Below are 17,728 nucleotides of genomic sequence, written 5' to 3' on the forward strand. Positions count from 1 at the left end.
CAAGTTCCGTGTTTTATAATATATATATAAAAATGGCAGGGACGAGAAGAAGACAGATTTGCCTTATCACCAAGTCCCTTGTTTTTTCTAGACATTTATATAAATACGTTGTAACTAAAATTAAAAATTAAAAATGAGAGAAAAAAGCAAAATGTTTCAAAGAAGTTTATATAAAATACAAAATAGTTAAAGTCTTTCAAAGTTGTTTTTAATAAAAGTTAAGCAAGTAATTTATTCTCAATAACACGAAGATTACCTTACGGTCAAGCAATGCTATATATATTCAAATTTCAAAGTTATTCATATATATATATATATATGTACACACACATATACATATGTATATATATATATATATATATATATATATATATATATATATATATATATATACATACACATATACACACACACATATTTACATATACACACACATACACAGATATACACACCCATACACATATACACACACACACACACACACACACACACACACACACACACATATATATATATATATACACACACACATATATATACGTATATACACACACATACATACATACACATATACATATATATGCATACACATATATACATACACACACATACACATACATACACACATGTACATACATACATACATACATACATACATATATACATACATACATACATACATACATACATACATACATACATACATACATACATACATACATACATACATACATACATACATACATACATACATACATACATACATACATACATACATACATACATACATACATACATACATACATACATACATACATACATACATACATACATACATACACATATACATACATACATACATACATACATACATACATACATACATACATACATACATACATACATACATACATACATACATACATACATACATACATACATACATACATACATACATACATACATACATACATACATACATACATACATACATACATACATACATACATACATACATACATACATACATACATACATACATACACACACACATAAACAGATACACATGTATGTACACATGTATATATATACACACATGCGCATGTACACATATACACATATACATACATGCGCACATAAATGCGCATGTATGTATATGTAAATCTATATAATTACTTTTTCATAATATAATTGAATATAATGTTTATAATTAAAGACTTTAGACCTTTCTAGACAAACAAAGTATGCACTAATAGATAATTTTCAAATATAACATTTTTATAGATAGATTTAAAAATAATTCTTTGTTTTTTCATTATTTAAAAGTAATAGTTTTAGCTTTTGTTTAAACTGTTCAAGAGTTGTAAGTGTTTTAATATCATTACTAATTATCTTATTCCATACATTAGGTCCTCTAATAGTTATTGAGAACTTGGTTGACTTATATATAGTTTTGGGTTGTACAAAGTTGTTACTTGAATATTTAGTTATGTATTTGTGTTGAATTCTATTAAATAATGGTTTGAATATATTTGGTATTGTATTATTATTAGTTTTATACATAAAAATTAGCAGATGATATATATTTATTTGGTACAAATTTGATATTTCTAGATTGTTGAACAATGGTCCAAAATGTGAGAAGCGGTGTGCATTTGATAATAATTTAATTGCATGTTTTTGTTTGCTAAACAGCTTTTTTGTCTTTGTCTTATTGGTGCTGCACCAGGCAATGCTTGCATAATTCAGATAGGAATGAATAAATGAGTAATATATGTATTTCAAACATGATTGATCTAAGTACGGTTTGGCTTTATAGAGTAATCCGATATTTTTAGAAATTTTATTTTCAATCATGTTTATGTGGTTTTTCCAATTTATGTATTCATCTAAAGTTACACCTAGCAATTTCATTAAACATTCTCTTTTTACGATGTATTCTCCAATAATAAGTTTTGGAAGTGCAAGAGGGATTTTATCTTTTTTATGGAGGCGATGAAAAATAGTATAATTAGTTTTAGTTAAATTAATTGTAAGTTTATTTATATTTAACCTTTCGGTTAGTTTTAGAAGTTCAATGTTGACCGTTTTAAATAATGTTGTTATATCACTGTGAGAATAAAATAAATTTGTGTCATCAGTAAATAAAATAGAATCTAGAATATTAGAAGCTTTGCTTAAATCATTAATATAGATTAAAAATAAAAGTGGCCCTAGTATAGATCGTTGAGGAACGCCGCAAGTAATTGACATATTATTAGTTTTTTCATTCCCGAATGAAATATATTGTTTTCTAGTAGATAAGTAGCTTTTAAACCAAGCTATGCTTATATTTTTGATTCCGTAATTTTTTAATTTAAATCTAATTAAAATACTATGATCAACAGTGTCGAACGCCTTACTAAGATCTATAAAAACACCTAAAGTGAGCTTGTTTTTGTCAAAACCTTGAAAAATAATCTGAATGAGATGAAGAATTGCATGATCAGTTTTGAAGCCAAATTGCTTGTTATAAAGAATATTATTTTTTTCTAAATATGAGTATAATTTGTTATACATAATGCGTTCTAGTATTTTCGAGAAGCATGGAAGAATGGAAAGGTCTATAGTTAGAAATATTAGTATCGTCTCCAGACTTAAAAACTGGTATTACCCTTGCAATTATAAGTTATTTTGGAAAGACTCCTTGTTTAAACGAAAGATTAAATATATGCAAAAGAACTTTTTTAATATAGAAAATACATTTAATTACAACATTACTACTAACATTATTAAATCCTTGTGCTTTGTTTAATTTTAATGAACTCACAGCATCTAATAATTCTTTTTCAGTTAACTCAGCATTTTCCATAATTGAATTGCTTGGAGTCAAGTATTTCTCCTAGGTAAACTCACTGTGTTTTAATTTTGATGCTAAATTTAAATCTGCATTGACAAACACCTCATTAAATGTTTTAGCAATTATAGATTCTTTTGTAATATCTTGATGATAATAGTTTAGTTTTTTTGGAAGACCATTTAGCTTAAGTATTTTTTTTCCAACTACTTCTTTGATGACTTGCCACGTTTTTTGAGTATCGCCTTTAAATTTTACTATTTTATTTGAATAGTATAACTTCTTTGAAAGCTTTAGAATTGATTCAAAGTGCAATTATAAGTTTTTTTGGAAAGACTCCTTGTTTAAACGAAAGATTAAATATATGCAAAAGAACTTTTTTAATATAGAAAATACATTTAATTACAACATTACTACTAACATTATTAAATCCTTGTGCTTTGTTTAATTTTAATGAACTCACAGCATCTAATAATTCTTTTTCAGTTAACTCAGCATTTTCCATAATTGAATTGCTAGGAGTCAAGTATTTCTCCTAGTTAAACTCACTGTGTTTTAATTTTGATGCTAAATTTAAATCTGCATTGACAAACACCTCATTAAATGTTTTAGCAATTATAGATTCTTTTGTAATATCTTGATGATAATAGTTTAGTTTTTTTGGAAGACCATTTAGCTTAAGTATTTTTTTTCCAACTACTTCTTTGATGACTTGCCACGTTTTTTGAGTATCGCCTTTAAATTTTACTATTTTATTTGAATAGTATAACTTCTTTGAAAGCTTTAGAATTGATTCAAAGTGACCTTTATATTTTTATAGCTTTCTATTCACTCACTGACGAGTCCGCATTTTTATTTTGTGGAGGCCAAAACTTCACAGCGCTTTTTGAAGCAATTCTTTTGATCGTACAGCCCTGAAATTTTACAAATAATCTTTTGCCGACTAACAATAGCTATATTTGTTACATTTGATTCAATAAGTATTTTAGATTTACGATGCCCCACCTCCCCGTTGGTTAGATCTGGAACTCCGAAAAAAAATATCGGAAACCGAGAGGGCATCAAAAAGTGTTAAGTATCAATATAAATTTGATTAAAAATTTTACAAATATTCCACTTGTTAATTTCAGACAAATAAAAATGCGTCCAAAAAAGAACAAATACATCAACCGAGAAGAAGACCCAACCAACATTTAAATTAATAATAAAAAAAAATATGCTCCAAATATTTTTGTTAATTATTATATACAGAATTCAAAATAAATGTTTATTGAATATTAATCATAATCAATAAATGTAATAATTCAATTTTATCAAGACTAAAAAGTAGAAAATAAAATAAATAAAAAAAACTTTTTAAATAAATTAAATAAAAAAAACTTTTTAAAAATAGCTTTCTATTATGAACAAACTCATCGAAGTAAAGGAATAGAAAGTTTGGCGCCTTTAGCTTTATGTAGATTTAAAACGAATTTGATTTTGAAAGCATCTGACTTAAAAGGTGCCAAACTTTCTATTCCTTTACTTCGATGAGTTTGTTTGTTTACATACGTACATGAATTGCCTTCAATGTCTTCCAGTATTGGCTTTACAAAAGTGATTATTACTAAGTACATGATTTCCACGAGTACCAGAAACAGAAAAAAGTTATTTTCTACTTTTTAGTCGATTGAATAGAAAGCTATTTTTAAAAAGTTTTTTTTTATTTATTTTTTTTATACCTTAATTCATTTTCATAAGTTCTTTTTTTCAGAAACGCTTCATACAATCGTTTTTTTTTTTTTTTTAATGATTTTATTATTCCTGGTGTAATCCAAGGGTTTATAAATGTTTTAGTTTTTATAATTTTTGTTACCACCGGGAAAGCTTTATCATAGTGTTTTTTGAATATTCGAAGGAAACTGTTATAAGCAGTATCTGTGGTTTGAATTTGTAAAATTTCGTCCCAGTTTTCAGAAAATAGAGAATTATTAAAAAGTTCCATAGAAATGTCATCATATTTGATTTAATTCGATTTGTAATAATAATTTTTTTTTTGAGGGGTGTGTTCGACAACTTTATGCGCGATTATAAATATTGGGAAATGATCCGATATATATTCGATTTCGATGATCCGATATATATATTCGATGATCCGATATATATTCGATTTGTAATATTTTTTTTTTTTTTTGAGGGGTTTGTTCGACAACTTTATGCGCAATTATAAATATTGGGAAATGATCCGATATATCAGATATTATTATTCCAGTTTTTATTTTATGAATATTCATTATTATTTGATTAATTGAGGTTGCGGTATTCCTAGTAATTCGTGTTGGTTTATTTATTGTTGGAATGAACCTATTTTGAAATATGGTGTTCATAAAATTTTTTACATTTCTATTTGTGTTGTAATCAAGCGCATTATAATTAAAATCCCCAACAAAAAAGACACGTTTGTCACATAAAATTTTGTTTTTGAATAAATTTTTAAAGTGTTTTTCAAAAAATTTGTTATTGCCAGATGGCGGTCTGTACACAACATGTACAATGATGTTTTTAGTGATTTTATTTATAACTTCAATCGTTAATGATTCGCAATCATTACTAATTGCACTAAATTCGGTTAGCGGTTTAAAATTTAAAGAGTTGTGGATAAAAATACATACTTCTCCACCTATTGTCTCAGAATTTCTGACTTGATGAATAACTTTATGGTTTTGTAGTTGAAAATTTGAATCTTTTTCAACTTGTTTATCTTGACACCAGGTCTCTGTGAGACAAATAATTTTAAAATTAATTTCAACACTATATAAAAAATCTTTAAATTTATCAAATTTTTTTTGAAAGCTCCTAATATTTAGGTGTAAAATAGAGAACTCATTAATATCTATATCAGCAGAAAGATTAGAAATATCGGAATTATAATAAGAAGTGCATATGTTGCTAATTATTTTATCAGTGTTGAAAAAATAATGTCTGGATCTGAATGATTTTCTAAAAGTATATTTTTATTTGCCTGGAATGTCCTAAATCTTAATTTACGAAAATTCATACCTTCCGTAATAACAAGAAAGGTTATACTAACAAAATATTTAAAGTATAAAATAAAATAATTAAAGTTTAGAAGGTAATTTCCTGAATTCTTTTACTATTAATTTATCGTAATTTACAACCGAAAACATACCATTTTTCCTATGTATCTTTATTTGCTCGAATAGTTTTTTCCTGATAATGCAGTTTCCGATGAATAATCCTCATTGATATTCCCGATCCTTTTAGTTTACTCGCACTTTTTAAAACTTTTACTTTATCTTTGTAATTTAACAGTTTCATTACTATTGATCTTGGTCTACCTACTTCAATTTTTCCTGACCTGTATGCTCGTTCAATTACAATTTCTTTTAAAGTTTTGTTTCAAAAATATTTAATACCTTTAGTTCGGTGTCATCCCAATTTTCCTTTTCATTTTCAGATAAACCCTCTATTCGAAGATTATTCCTTCTTTGTCTATCCTCAAGCTGCCTTAGTTTGCTATCTTCCGTATCTCTGCTCTCTGATTTTGATATGATTTTTTTTTTCTTGCATGTCATGTGTAAAGTTTAGACTTTCTTCCATATCTTTTTGCACAATTTTATTTTTGTTTAATCTTTTAACATAATTTTTTTGTTCCTCTTTAATTAATATGTTTTCTTTTTGGAGTGTTGCACACAAATCTTTTACAGTATTTCTTTTAACAGACCATCAATTCTATCGTTTGTTAACTTCAGATATCCGCTTATTAGTTTTACAATATCACTTTGTTGCTTAATAAACATTTCGCTGAATATATCTCGTACAAGCTTTATTGAAATAATTTGTTCCTCGTTTGATAATTTATTCATGATGTATTACTTTATTTTATTTATGTTCTTTTTTCCGTTGATAATTCCTACTTTTAAGGATATATAAATACTAAAACTTAAAAATACTGCGATTTATAATTTACGATTTATTCGATTTATAACAATTTATAATTAAAATTGTACTTAGGCAAGAACCTGTACCAACTGGCGAAAGTACGCCAATCAGTATTAATAGTCCTTGTAATAAATTGATAATACAAATTATTGGGTAACAAAAATACAGCTCAATTTTAACTTAGAATTATTTACATTTTTCTGTTTCTTTAGGTCGATGCATGAAGCTCATTTTTTAAATGAATTGGCAGTTCGCACTTAGGCCAGTGTTTTTTAGCATACATCGCGCTTCGGCTAGTTTCTGTAACGAGTTCGAATTAACACAGGTTCGTTGTTAAAAGAGTCACATTTAATGATTGCGTTGAATAAAAGCGTAATTCACACTTAGCAATAGCGTTGATTTTCATTGTTATAAATATACAGGAATAAATATTGACAATAAATTTCTTACTAAAACTGCATATCACATGCCTAATGAAAATCAAACATTAGCATATCATCAGGGGCGCCGAGAGCCTTAACGCCGTCTGGGACAGCAACCCTGATTGGCGCCCTTATATTTCTATATATTTCTATATTAGTGAATGACCATATTTTTCTTTTTTCAGGTACCTTTTTTTATTTGGCGTCCCTTGGGTATCTGCCGCCCAGGATAAACTACTTTCGCCCCCCCCCTCTCGGCGTCCCTGCATCATATGCCAGCAGAAATGTTAATACAGCTTCAAATATATTTTTATTTCATTTTACAAAAACTCAAAATTAAAAAAAACTAACTAACTAAATATAGTATCATTCCGCTGGATCAATCTATTCTGCCGCTTCTTTGGTGAAATTAAGAAGAGCTACTTTAAGTTTTTCTAATTCTGTTGACAGTTGCGCAACCTGAAAAAAAAATGTGTATCTTCTCAAAAACAACCAATAATCGCTAAAACAGCGATAAGACTAATTTATAAAAAATTAAAATAAAATTTCACATTTTAAAGAGAAGAAATAAACTTAAACACAAATTTCAAAAATCAAATCAATAAAAAATACATTTATGAATTTATTTTTTGAGAATAAGTTTTTTATAAACTTAAATAAAGAAAACAATGATATGATGATAGACTAAATCTAAAAGTAAAAAATAGATTTTTTTTTTTAATGCCAAGTTTCAAAAGAGATGTTATTTGGACAAAAAAAACTTAGTCTTTTTTTGTCCAAATAACATCTCTTTTGAAACTTTATAAAGAATCAACTTAAAAGTTTTTAAAGCAATAAATGACAGTAAAAGAAAAGATTGTAAAAAACCCTTCTAATTTAAACATGTACTATATATTGTGCAATCCCACATGAATGGACACTTGATTTCATTTAAAGATTTAATATCACTCAGCATATTTTATATTTTTAAATTTGATTTGCTCCAAGCTAATTTTGGTCACCACACGAAACACTGCTACTTTCACCATTAACAAAAACAAGATGCAATTAAGGATGGAATTTTATGGAACACAAAGATTGATCAGTTTAAGTTTCATTTTAGTTATCTATTGGAATTGGATGTATAAAAATAATACAGGTTGGCTGGTCTAATATAAAAACAACGTACAAAAACAAAGTACATTTTAATTTTGAAGATAAAACTACCTATTAATTAAGCAAGTACAATGAGTTCATTATGTATAATCATGACAAAATGATGAGTTTTTGCAGAGTTTTTAAACGTTACTCTTTAGTTTTTGTATGAGTTTTTGCAGAGTTTTTAAACGTTACTCTTTAGTTTTTGTATGAGTTTTTGCAGAGTTTTTATACGTTACTCTTTAGTTTTTGTATGAGTTTTTGCAGAGTTTAGTTATGGAGTCTATCATTATTAAAGCTGGAGTCATGATCCCAAATGCACACCTAGAAATCCTCCAGAACTCTAAATTTCTATAATTTTTGTTATGTAGAGTCCAAAATCAATGCAATCAATCATATTTAGATTAAAAATAAATTACGGAAATATAGCCCGTACTAACTTGTTTGGAACCACACAATTCTTTTTTTACAAATGAAAAAATAAGCACAAGTACAAATTAAAAAATACCTTTTCGGTGTTCTGCTGTTGAACTTTTTCAGGTACCTAAACACAACTTGATGCTGAGTATTCTTTAAAGTTTGTATGTATATAAAAATTGTAGGAAGAAAAACCGTTTAATATACCTTTATCGCATAATCGTCAACATTCATATTTTCAATCAGTTTCTTAAGTTGCTCTTCAACTTTCTCCTGCTTAATTTTCATTTTCTCAACTTCTTTTTTAAAATCAAGAATACCCTTAAAATATAAGAGTAAAACGTTACCAAAGCGTTTCTGCAATGTTTAAAAAAAAAAAAATCCAATACAAACCTTTAAAAGTAACGACACTTCACAACGATCTCCAATTAACTGTACTGCACAGCCTCCTGGAGTTTCTTCGTCACTGTTTAAAATATGCATTCTAAAAAACAAAAAAAAACACCAAAAAGTAATAAAAGGGTTGTAGTATAGAAAGTCATCAGGTAACCTTACCACCAAAAACTAAGAAAATTAACAGTTTTATTATATTTGTTTCATATAAACTTATTTCCTTTTTATATTTCGATTCTATCAATTAATCACTATTAGAAAACTTATAATTAAAAAAAAAAACTTACTCATCCGAATTACATAGAGTGACGATAACACACTTTAATTTATTAAGTATAACTTTGATTTCATCATGATATGGTTTCAGGTATACTATGTTATCAACAAAATCAATTTTTTTAAATGATGATTATAATAATAATAATAACAATAATAAAATAGTATAACAATATAATAGAACTATATTAACAATACGCCATTATTTAAATTAATTCACAAAAACGTCACACAAAAAAAACATATACAAAATACTGCATACCAATCGGTTTCGCTTTAGTATTTACATATTCTTCTTTCATCGATCTAATTGTCTTAACAACTTCCATCATTTTATCAACTTCTGTTTCCAGCTCGAGGTCTGACCAAGGTAACTAAAAACGTGAAACAATAAAAATTAAAAGTTCTAGTTGCAGCGTTAATTTTAAATTAAATAGAGATTACCTCTGACGGGTAAGATGCAACACAAATAGATTCTGGAGAACCCTTTTGATGCGGCAACCTTTGATAAAGTTCTTCAGTAAGATATGGCATAAAAGGGCTTAACAAACGCAAACCATTATCTAAACACTTATATCTAGCTCTCTGTTAAGAAAATATAAAAAATAATTTTTGTAATTACTATAGCATATTTTGAAAGCAAATTTATTGTAACGCAGCAATTTGTAAAAATGAGCAAAATAAATAGCGAAGCTATCTTTAGCTATATGAGCTAACTTTAAATAAAATAACACATTAACCACCAACAACAAAATCGAAAATAACTTTGCAGCAAAAACCTGAAAAACTGTAAAAAGACAATTATCAATTCATTTTAAGGATACAACACATTTTGTGAACAAACTTTTTGATTTTCATCATTGCCATAAAACACAGGTTTTATTGCTTCCTAAAAATAATTTTTCAAGAAGTTATGAATTTATAAACCTTTTAAAACATAACAAAATAAAACTGACCAGATATAGGTCGCACAAATCATAGAGCCAAAAGTTGTAAAGCGCAGTTGTGCATTTGGGAAAATCATATGTTTTGAAGCCTTCATTTGATGCATTTGCAGCAGCAGAAAGTCGACTTAATATCCATTTATCCATTGGTGATTCACAACCGTATAACTTAAAATGAGCAAACCATTTTTAAAAAGAGTATATTTCCAAAAAGTAAGGGCAGAAATAATAACAAATTATAACAACAGATAAAAATGAAATTATAGTATGAAATCTTATATTACCTCGAACTGATCTTTAGGAACAAACTCAGGAGTAAAGTTTCTCATTGCAAATTTAGTAGCATTCCATAACTTGTTGCAAAAATGGCGATAACCCTGAATTCGGAGAACATCTAAGTTTACATCTCGTCCTATAATTTAAAATAAAATAAAACTGAACATTTTGTCATTTATCTTTATAGATTACTTATATTATATGTTTATATAGATTAAATAAAAACAAATTTAAAATAAATAAAAAAAGACGAATATTTTTATATATATATTCATATCTTCAGCTGCGTACTAAATATTAACTGACGTTAAATTAATTGCAAAACTTTGCATGGAGCTATGGAATAATCAAATTCATATTCTTAAAAACCGATAGTCCTATTGAGTTATCCATAATGGTAATAATCTCAGAAGTTTACTTACAGCTATTGAATATAATGCTATTCAACAAGCATTAACCATCGGAGCTGGGTATCGCTACCAAATATTTGAAAGCGCTATTGCTACCTTTCGCATCTTTGGTAACCAGAAACCGCTACTGCTCTTCCGCTACTTTATCAAACTTTAAATTAGTAGCACTAGTCTGCTTTAAGTCCACTTCCAAAATAATTAACACATGCAAAAGGTCTTTAATCATCTATCATTTTGCCCTAACTATTGTATCGTCTCGTGAGCATTCATGGTAGATGTAGCTGAAAACTAGTAGCTTGTAATATGGGTGCGCAAATAAATGGAAATACTAATTAAATGTAAACATTATAGAAAATTTAGATTGTTATATTTATATACAACAAAAAAACAGAAAATTATGTTTTTTGACTGATAGGTATTTTAACGCATCATAGCAGGAGTTCAAACTGGTGATCCTTGGTGTCTCCAACCATAGAACTACTTAAAGAGAAGTAGAAAATTTTTAATTCTCCTATTATGCCAAAATAATAAGATTAACAATATTGTCAACATTCCTATATTTATGAATGGCAACCCTCTCGCTGATCCCTCTTCTTTACCTCTTCTTGGATTATCTTTCACTACTAACCTCTCATGAAAACCATATAAAGAAACCATTGCAAAGTCAAATGCTAACTTTGCAATGGATTTGAAAACTTCTGACAAACTTTTATAACAATGGAATGTATAAAAAGTTAGGTTTTTCGAAAGATACAGCAAATCAACTAACTATTGTAAATACATCATTTTGTTGAGCAAGATTCCTTTTAATTATACGCTCACTAAAATTATCAAGTTTCTTATATATATGTATTAGTGTTTTCGTTTTCTTAAACTTTTATTTCTTAAGAACTCTTTTTCTAACTGTATCAGAAATGATGCATCATACATCTAAGGAAAAAAATTAAAATTTTTATATTTTTGTTTTATTTTATTTCTTTTGTTATAAAACCTTTTTATTATTTCTTCTCATCTTTAGCAATCAATCTAACCTCTTTCTATGGAAGAAAGTCTTCTGGTATCAACAGGGTGCAGCCTATATAATATATTGATATATTATATATGAATATATATCAGTCAGCCTATATGATATGTCCATTACAAATTATTATATAGGACATATAAAGCCTATACTGATAAGTCCATTAGCAATGCCTGGATTCTGTGGCGGAAGCATCATCTGTCAACTCCACTTGTCAGATTCAAATTGGCAGCAGCAGATCTGTCTAAGTACCAGGTGTCGCATAAACGCAAAATGGATGGCCCATCACGCCACATGTTGGTTCAAAAATTGCTATTTCCCATAAAGCGATTCGATCAGATCAAGTTGAACATTGGCCCATTTTCAATGAAAAGCAGGTTCGTTGCAAATATGACAAGTGCTCCACTATGACATATTCATTTTGTGAGAACAGTGACACTGCGCTATGCAGAGCCGGATTAACATATTCAGGGGCCCTGAGCACTTAACCAAGTATGGTACCCGAACATAACCAACCAATAGCAGGTAAGTGCAAGTTGCTGTGCAACATTAATATTTATTACAATATTGTATACACATGCTATAATCTATCCATCACACTGTCACACATCATGTAACTATGATGATATAAGTTGTAAACAACATGTATGAGTATGATGTTAGAAAAATTACACAGTAAAAAAGTACACAGTTATAAAACTACTACACTACTAGTAACTTACAATTTTTATAAATCAGACATTTCGCTTCCTAGACTTTGAAAGTGCAAAATCATTGATTACATTGTCAACGTCAACTGAAGTAAGCATATCTGTCTCGTTGCAGATCAGAGACAGAGAGTCCAATCTCTCCTGCTTCATTGTTGTTCTACATGGGTTTTTGAGCCTCTTCAGCTGTGAGAAGGATCACTCAGCAGAAATATTTGTTAGCATGTCGGTAAGGAAAATGCTAAGTGCAATATCCAGGTTTGGAAAAAACACTGCGAATAAATAACATCATACAGTTCAGCATAAGTGAAATCAATTTTTTTCCTCTGAAACTTTGAGTTGAGGTACTTATGCAACTGTTGCCGTTCACCAACGATTTTAAAACCTTATCTAGAACATAAGATTTCAAACAGAATGACCTTTTCCTATCTCTCTCATAGCAACGACAGTTCTATAATTTATTTCAAATGGTGATATTCCTGAACCATAATAAGAAAATTTCCCATAATAAAAAATGCACTGATAAACGAGGCTAGCAAATAAAGTAAAACACGAGGATTATAGTTTTTCTATAAGTTACAAATCTAAATATAATAATTGTTCCTAGAAATCATGGCTTATTCAGTTTAATAAACATAAAACAGTTACTGGCAGAAAAACATGAAACAGTTACTGGCAGAAACAATTATTAAAAGATGATTCTAGTGTATATGGCGCAAAACTCTAAAACACCAATTTTCCGACATAAACAACCCGTTGCTAAGGCCACTCATGCAGTTACAGTAATTTAGTAATTGCAAAAAGTTTGAAGTAGCTCGTCATGGTGCCCCTATCCATGCGGTGCCCTAAGCATGTGCTTAGTGTGCTTAATGGTTAATCTGGTACTGGCGCTATGTCCCAATAAGGACCGCAACTGTTTTAAAACCTTCCATCAATAAAATTTTTATTTATAATGATATCTTTATTAAGTGTGAATAACTCTCAAGCTAATATTCCAAGAAAAACTTTCTCTTTAACAACAAACATTAGTTTATCATTTCTTCACTACTGCATGATGTATTACATTAAGTTCCACTACTGCATGATGTATTATATATGATACAAATATATATTTTGCAATTTAAATAGCTTTTTTTAAATATATATATATATATATTTTTGGTGTTAAGCCATAGAATACTTCTAAATTTGTAAGTTAACTTTAATATAAAAAAAGTTATCCAAAAAGGGGTTAATAAATTATGTTTACCATTATTATCTCTTTTTTAATTATCTTTTATTCAAAAGGAGCCTTAAAATCACTTTATAAGGAGCCTTAAAAACAATTAACCTTTATTAAAAGTTAAATGAACAGATTTGCTAATATTAAAATTAAAATTTTAAAATTAAAATAATAGTAAATACATTTATTAAATGTTTATATTTTTTATTCAAATAGTTTATAATATTAAATGTGACTTTTTGTCACATTTAAAATTTTTCTAGAACAACTGTGCAATAATGTGTACAATTATACAATTATACAATATTGTGCACATTATCAAGACAGATAAAAATTTACATATTATAATAAAACATAGCCACGAAAAAATTGACTTTACTTAGAGAGCTTAAAATTAACAAAAAATGATATAAAAAAGTAAACTTTTTATATATGAACAAAACTTAGTTGTACTTTTTGCAAAAAAAAAAAGTTTTCTGAATTAATATTATCAAAAACAATGTCAAAAGAACAAATTAACAGTGAAATAATTTTTTGCATATACTTAAAAACTACTGGATCTGGATCTAGAACAATCTTAAAAACTAGGCAAAGACAGTCAGTCAACTGTTTCTCCGGCTCCAAATGTTACAAAAAATCTTTATCCATCAATAGCAAGTCAGGACCTGGAAGAAAGAGTTAGAAAATAAAGTTGGCCTCAAAAAGTTAACATTTATACTTGCAGAAATCTGGACTATTTGATTATGAAAGAGCATATAGATACAAATATATCACATTCTTTTGTGCAAAAAGTCAAGAATTTTTACGATATTCACTCTTATTGCAAGATAAAATATCCAAACTGTACCGAAAAGCAGCAAAAAAGTATCATAACATGAGCAAGAAAACTGTACAAAAACAATCTGACAAAGTTCAATGGCTGCCTAATTCTTGATGATGAAACTTATGTCAAATTAGACTTTAGACAAATACCTGGTCACAGATTTTATGCTGGCATAATGTGTGGAGCTGTCAGCGATAAATATAAATATACAAAGCTGGATAAGTTTTTCCTGTAAGATTTTGACCTGATTTAGCATACTGTCACTATGCTAAAGCAACAATGAATTGGTACTGAAAAAATGGCATTGAAATTATACCTAAAGATCCAACCTACCAAATTGTCCATAAATATATAAAAAACCTATAGAAAACTTTTGGGGTATTTGTACGTTAAAGTTAAAGAAAACACAAGGTAAAAAACAAAAAGCCATTACAGAGTCTGAGCTGCTTAAAAAGTAGAGAAAAGTTTGTTATTATATATACGTATATAACAATGTTACATACATGTATGTAATTATATTAACATTTGTATATGTATGTAAATAAATTATAACAATAGTATTGCATATATTTATACAATTAACTTAAAATTTTAGAATAATTTTATTTTTATTAAATATATGTATATATGTTATACATGAATAATATTATTATTTAAATATGTATATGTCACATAGATGTATGTAATTATATTAACAATTGTATATGTATGAATTGAAATTTTAGAATAATTTTATAATTTAGATGAATAGCATAACTTCAACAAGAGAGCTCAACAACAAAATTGAATACTAAATACAATTGAAGATAAAAACAAAAAAAATATTCAACAACAAGAATTGTTGCTTTTACTTTTAAAATTTATAAATAACTTTCAACAAACAAGATTTAAAATTTTTTAAATAAAATTTGATTACACAACTAATAATTAGATAATATAATTAAAAAAACTCACCTTGCGCAGTATAAGCGCACAGTGCGAATCGAAGAGCATCAGTTCCACACTCTGGTATACCATTTGGAAACATCTCTTTTTGACCTTTTTTAGCTTTTTCAAGTTCTTTAGGATCCAAATTGTATTCATCTAATCTAGATATCAAATCCTGTAATGATATACCTGTGATGACATCTAAAGGATCAATGATGTTTCCTAGTGATTTGCTCATTTTTCGTCCGTAAGCATCGCGTACCATTGCATGTAAATATACCTTAATTTTAAAAGTAGCAAAATACAAAGTAAATTACTATTCAACATATATATAGATATATATATATATATATATATATATATATATATAAATATATATATATATACATATATATAAATATATATATATAAATATATGTATATATAGATATATATATATATATAAATATATATATATATATATAAATATAAATATATATATATATATATATATATAAATATATATATATATATATATAATATATATATATATATATAAATATATGTATATATAGATATATATATATATAAATATATATATATATATATATAAATATATATATATATATAAATATATGTATATATAGATATATATATATATAAATATATATATATAAATGTATATAAATAAATATATGTATATATATATAAATATATATAAATTTATAAATATATATATATATATATATATATATATATATATATATATATATATATATATATATATATATATATATATATATATATATATATATATATATATATAGGGCTCAATTTAACGGTCGGACATTGGACATTGTCCGGCTAAAACCTCAAATTGTCCGATCAATATACAAAGTAATTGGACATTTTGATCCACGGGAATTAAATTCTACAAAATAAAGCTTGGACAGGAACGGCGTGCGATCAAGTGTGATCGATTTTTTTGTTTACAACATGATCACGACTGTTTAGATGTTTTGATGATTTAAATGTTTCAGAAATGCGCTGAAAAAAGTAATGTTAAGCTAAACTTAAACTAAGAAAAAAATTGAAAAAACTAAAGAATAACCAAAACAACTCCTTACATAAAAGAAAACAAATTAGCTTAAAAATAAAACTATAAAAACTCATGTTAAAATTACTTTTTGTTACATTTTTATTGCATTTGAAAAAAACTACTTTTAAAACTTATCTTTTAAACATTTAATTAAAGTAACACAAAATGCTTTTGCAAATTACTTTTATTGATTGATGATTATTGATAAAGAAATTTTATTTAAGTTATTAAAAAGTGAAATTATATTATTGAGAACAAAAAAATATAACATTTTTAAGTTCAAAAAGTTGAAAAAAAATTGTGAAAAAAAAGTAACATAGTCTTTTTAAAATCGTAATGTTTAATCATTTCATGCTTTAATTAGTAAGTCAAGTTGGAAAAATAAACTTTTAAACAATCCTTGTAAAAATAGAAACAAAAAAAATAAATAAAGCAATTAAATCATGGGAAGATTTAATTTAACTTTTAACTTATTCATAATTTAAAGTAACTTAAAAAGTCAATCTTTTAAAAGATTTTAAGAAAGACATGGAAAAATAGTTTCAAACATTTAAATTTATCATAAAAAAAAAAAAGATCAATGAATAAAAAATAAAAAAAAAAAAAGATCAATGGTTAAAAGTTATTCGTAATGTAAAGATTTTTTTATTGCATTTAAATTTTTAAAACATCAAAACAGCCATCGTCAAATTTTAAAGAAGAAAAAAAAAACGTATTAGTCACATCTAAAAAAACATACAATATTAAACTGAAACTATTTTATTAAAAAAAAAAAATCTGCAATGAAATACTCTGAATAATAAGAAAAGAAACTACAACTTCTCTAGACTAACGTTAAATAAACTGAATAAAATGTCAAAGATTTCGATAGCATTACTCGGTTCCATAAAATCAAAA

General features: G+C 26.7%; 1 protein-coding gene across 3 annotated transcripts in view; it reads right to left on the reverse strand.

Moving 5' to 3' along the window:
- Positions 1-7,497: 7,497 nt before the first annotated feature.
- LOC100215466 (valine--tRNA ligase) overlaps positions 7,498-17,728 on the reverse strand; it is a 59,931-nt gene continuing 49,700 nt past the window's right edge. For all 3 annotated transcript variants that reach the window (XM_065790801.1, XM_065790802.1, XM_065790803.1), the window contains 11 exons: positions 15,781-16,033; positions 10,652-10,779; positions 10,380-10,535; positions 10,248-10,312; positions 9,868-10,000; positions 9,686-9,797; positions 9,435-9,519; positions 9,148-9,238; positions 8,962-9,075; positions 8,846-8,881; positions 7,498-7,659 (listed from right to left, as the gene is read on the reverse strand). In XM_065790801.1, coding sequence (XP_065646873.1) covers positions 7,585-7,659; positions 8,846-8,881; positions 8,962-9,075; positions 9,148-9,238; positions 9,435-9,519; positions 9,686-9,797; positions 9,868-10,000; positions 10,248-10,312; positions 10,380-10,535; positions 10,652-10,779; positions 15,781-16,033 — 1,248 coding nt within the window. In that variant the 3' untranslated portion in view covers positions 7,498-7,584. The remainder of the gene's footprint in view (positions 7,660-8,845; positions 8,882-8,961; positions 9,076-9,147; positions 9,239-9,434; positions 9,520-9,685; positions 9,798-9,867; positions 10,001-10,247; positions 10,313-10,379; positions 10,536-10,651; positions 10,780-15,780; positions 16,034-17,728) is intronic.

The sequence above is a fragment of the Hydra vulgaris genome, chromosome 02 (genome assembly GCF_038396675.1).
Source record: "Hydra vulgaris chromosome 02, alternate assembly HydraT2T_AEP".
NCBI lineage: Eukaryota > Metazoa > Cnidaria > Hydrozoa > Anthoathecata > Hydridae > Hydra > Hydra vulgaris.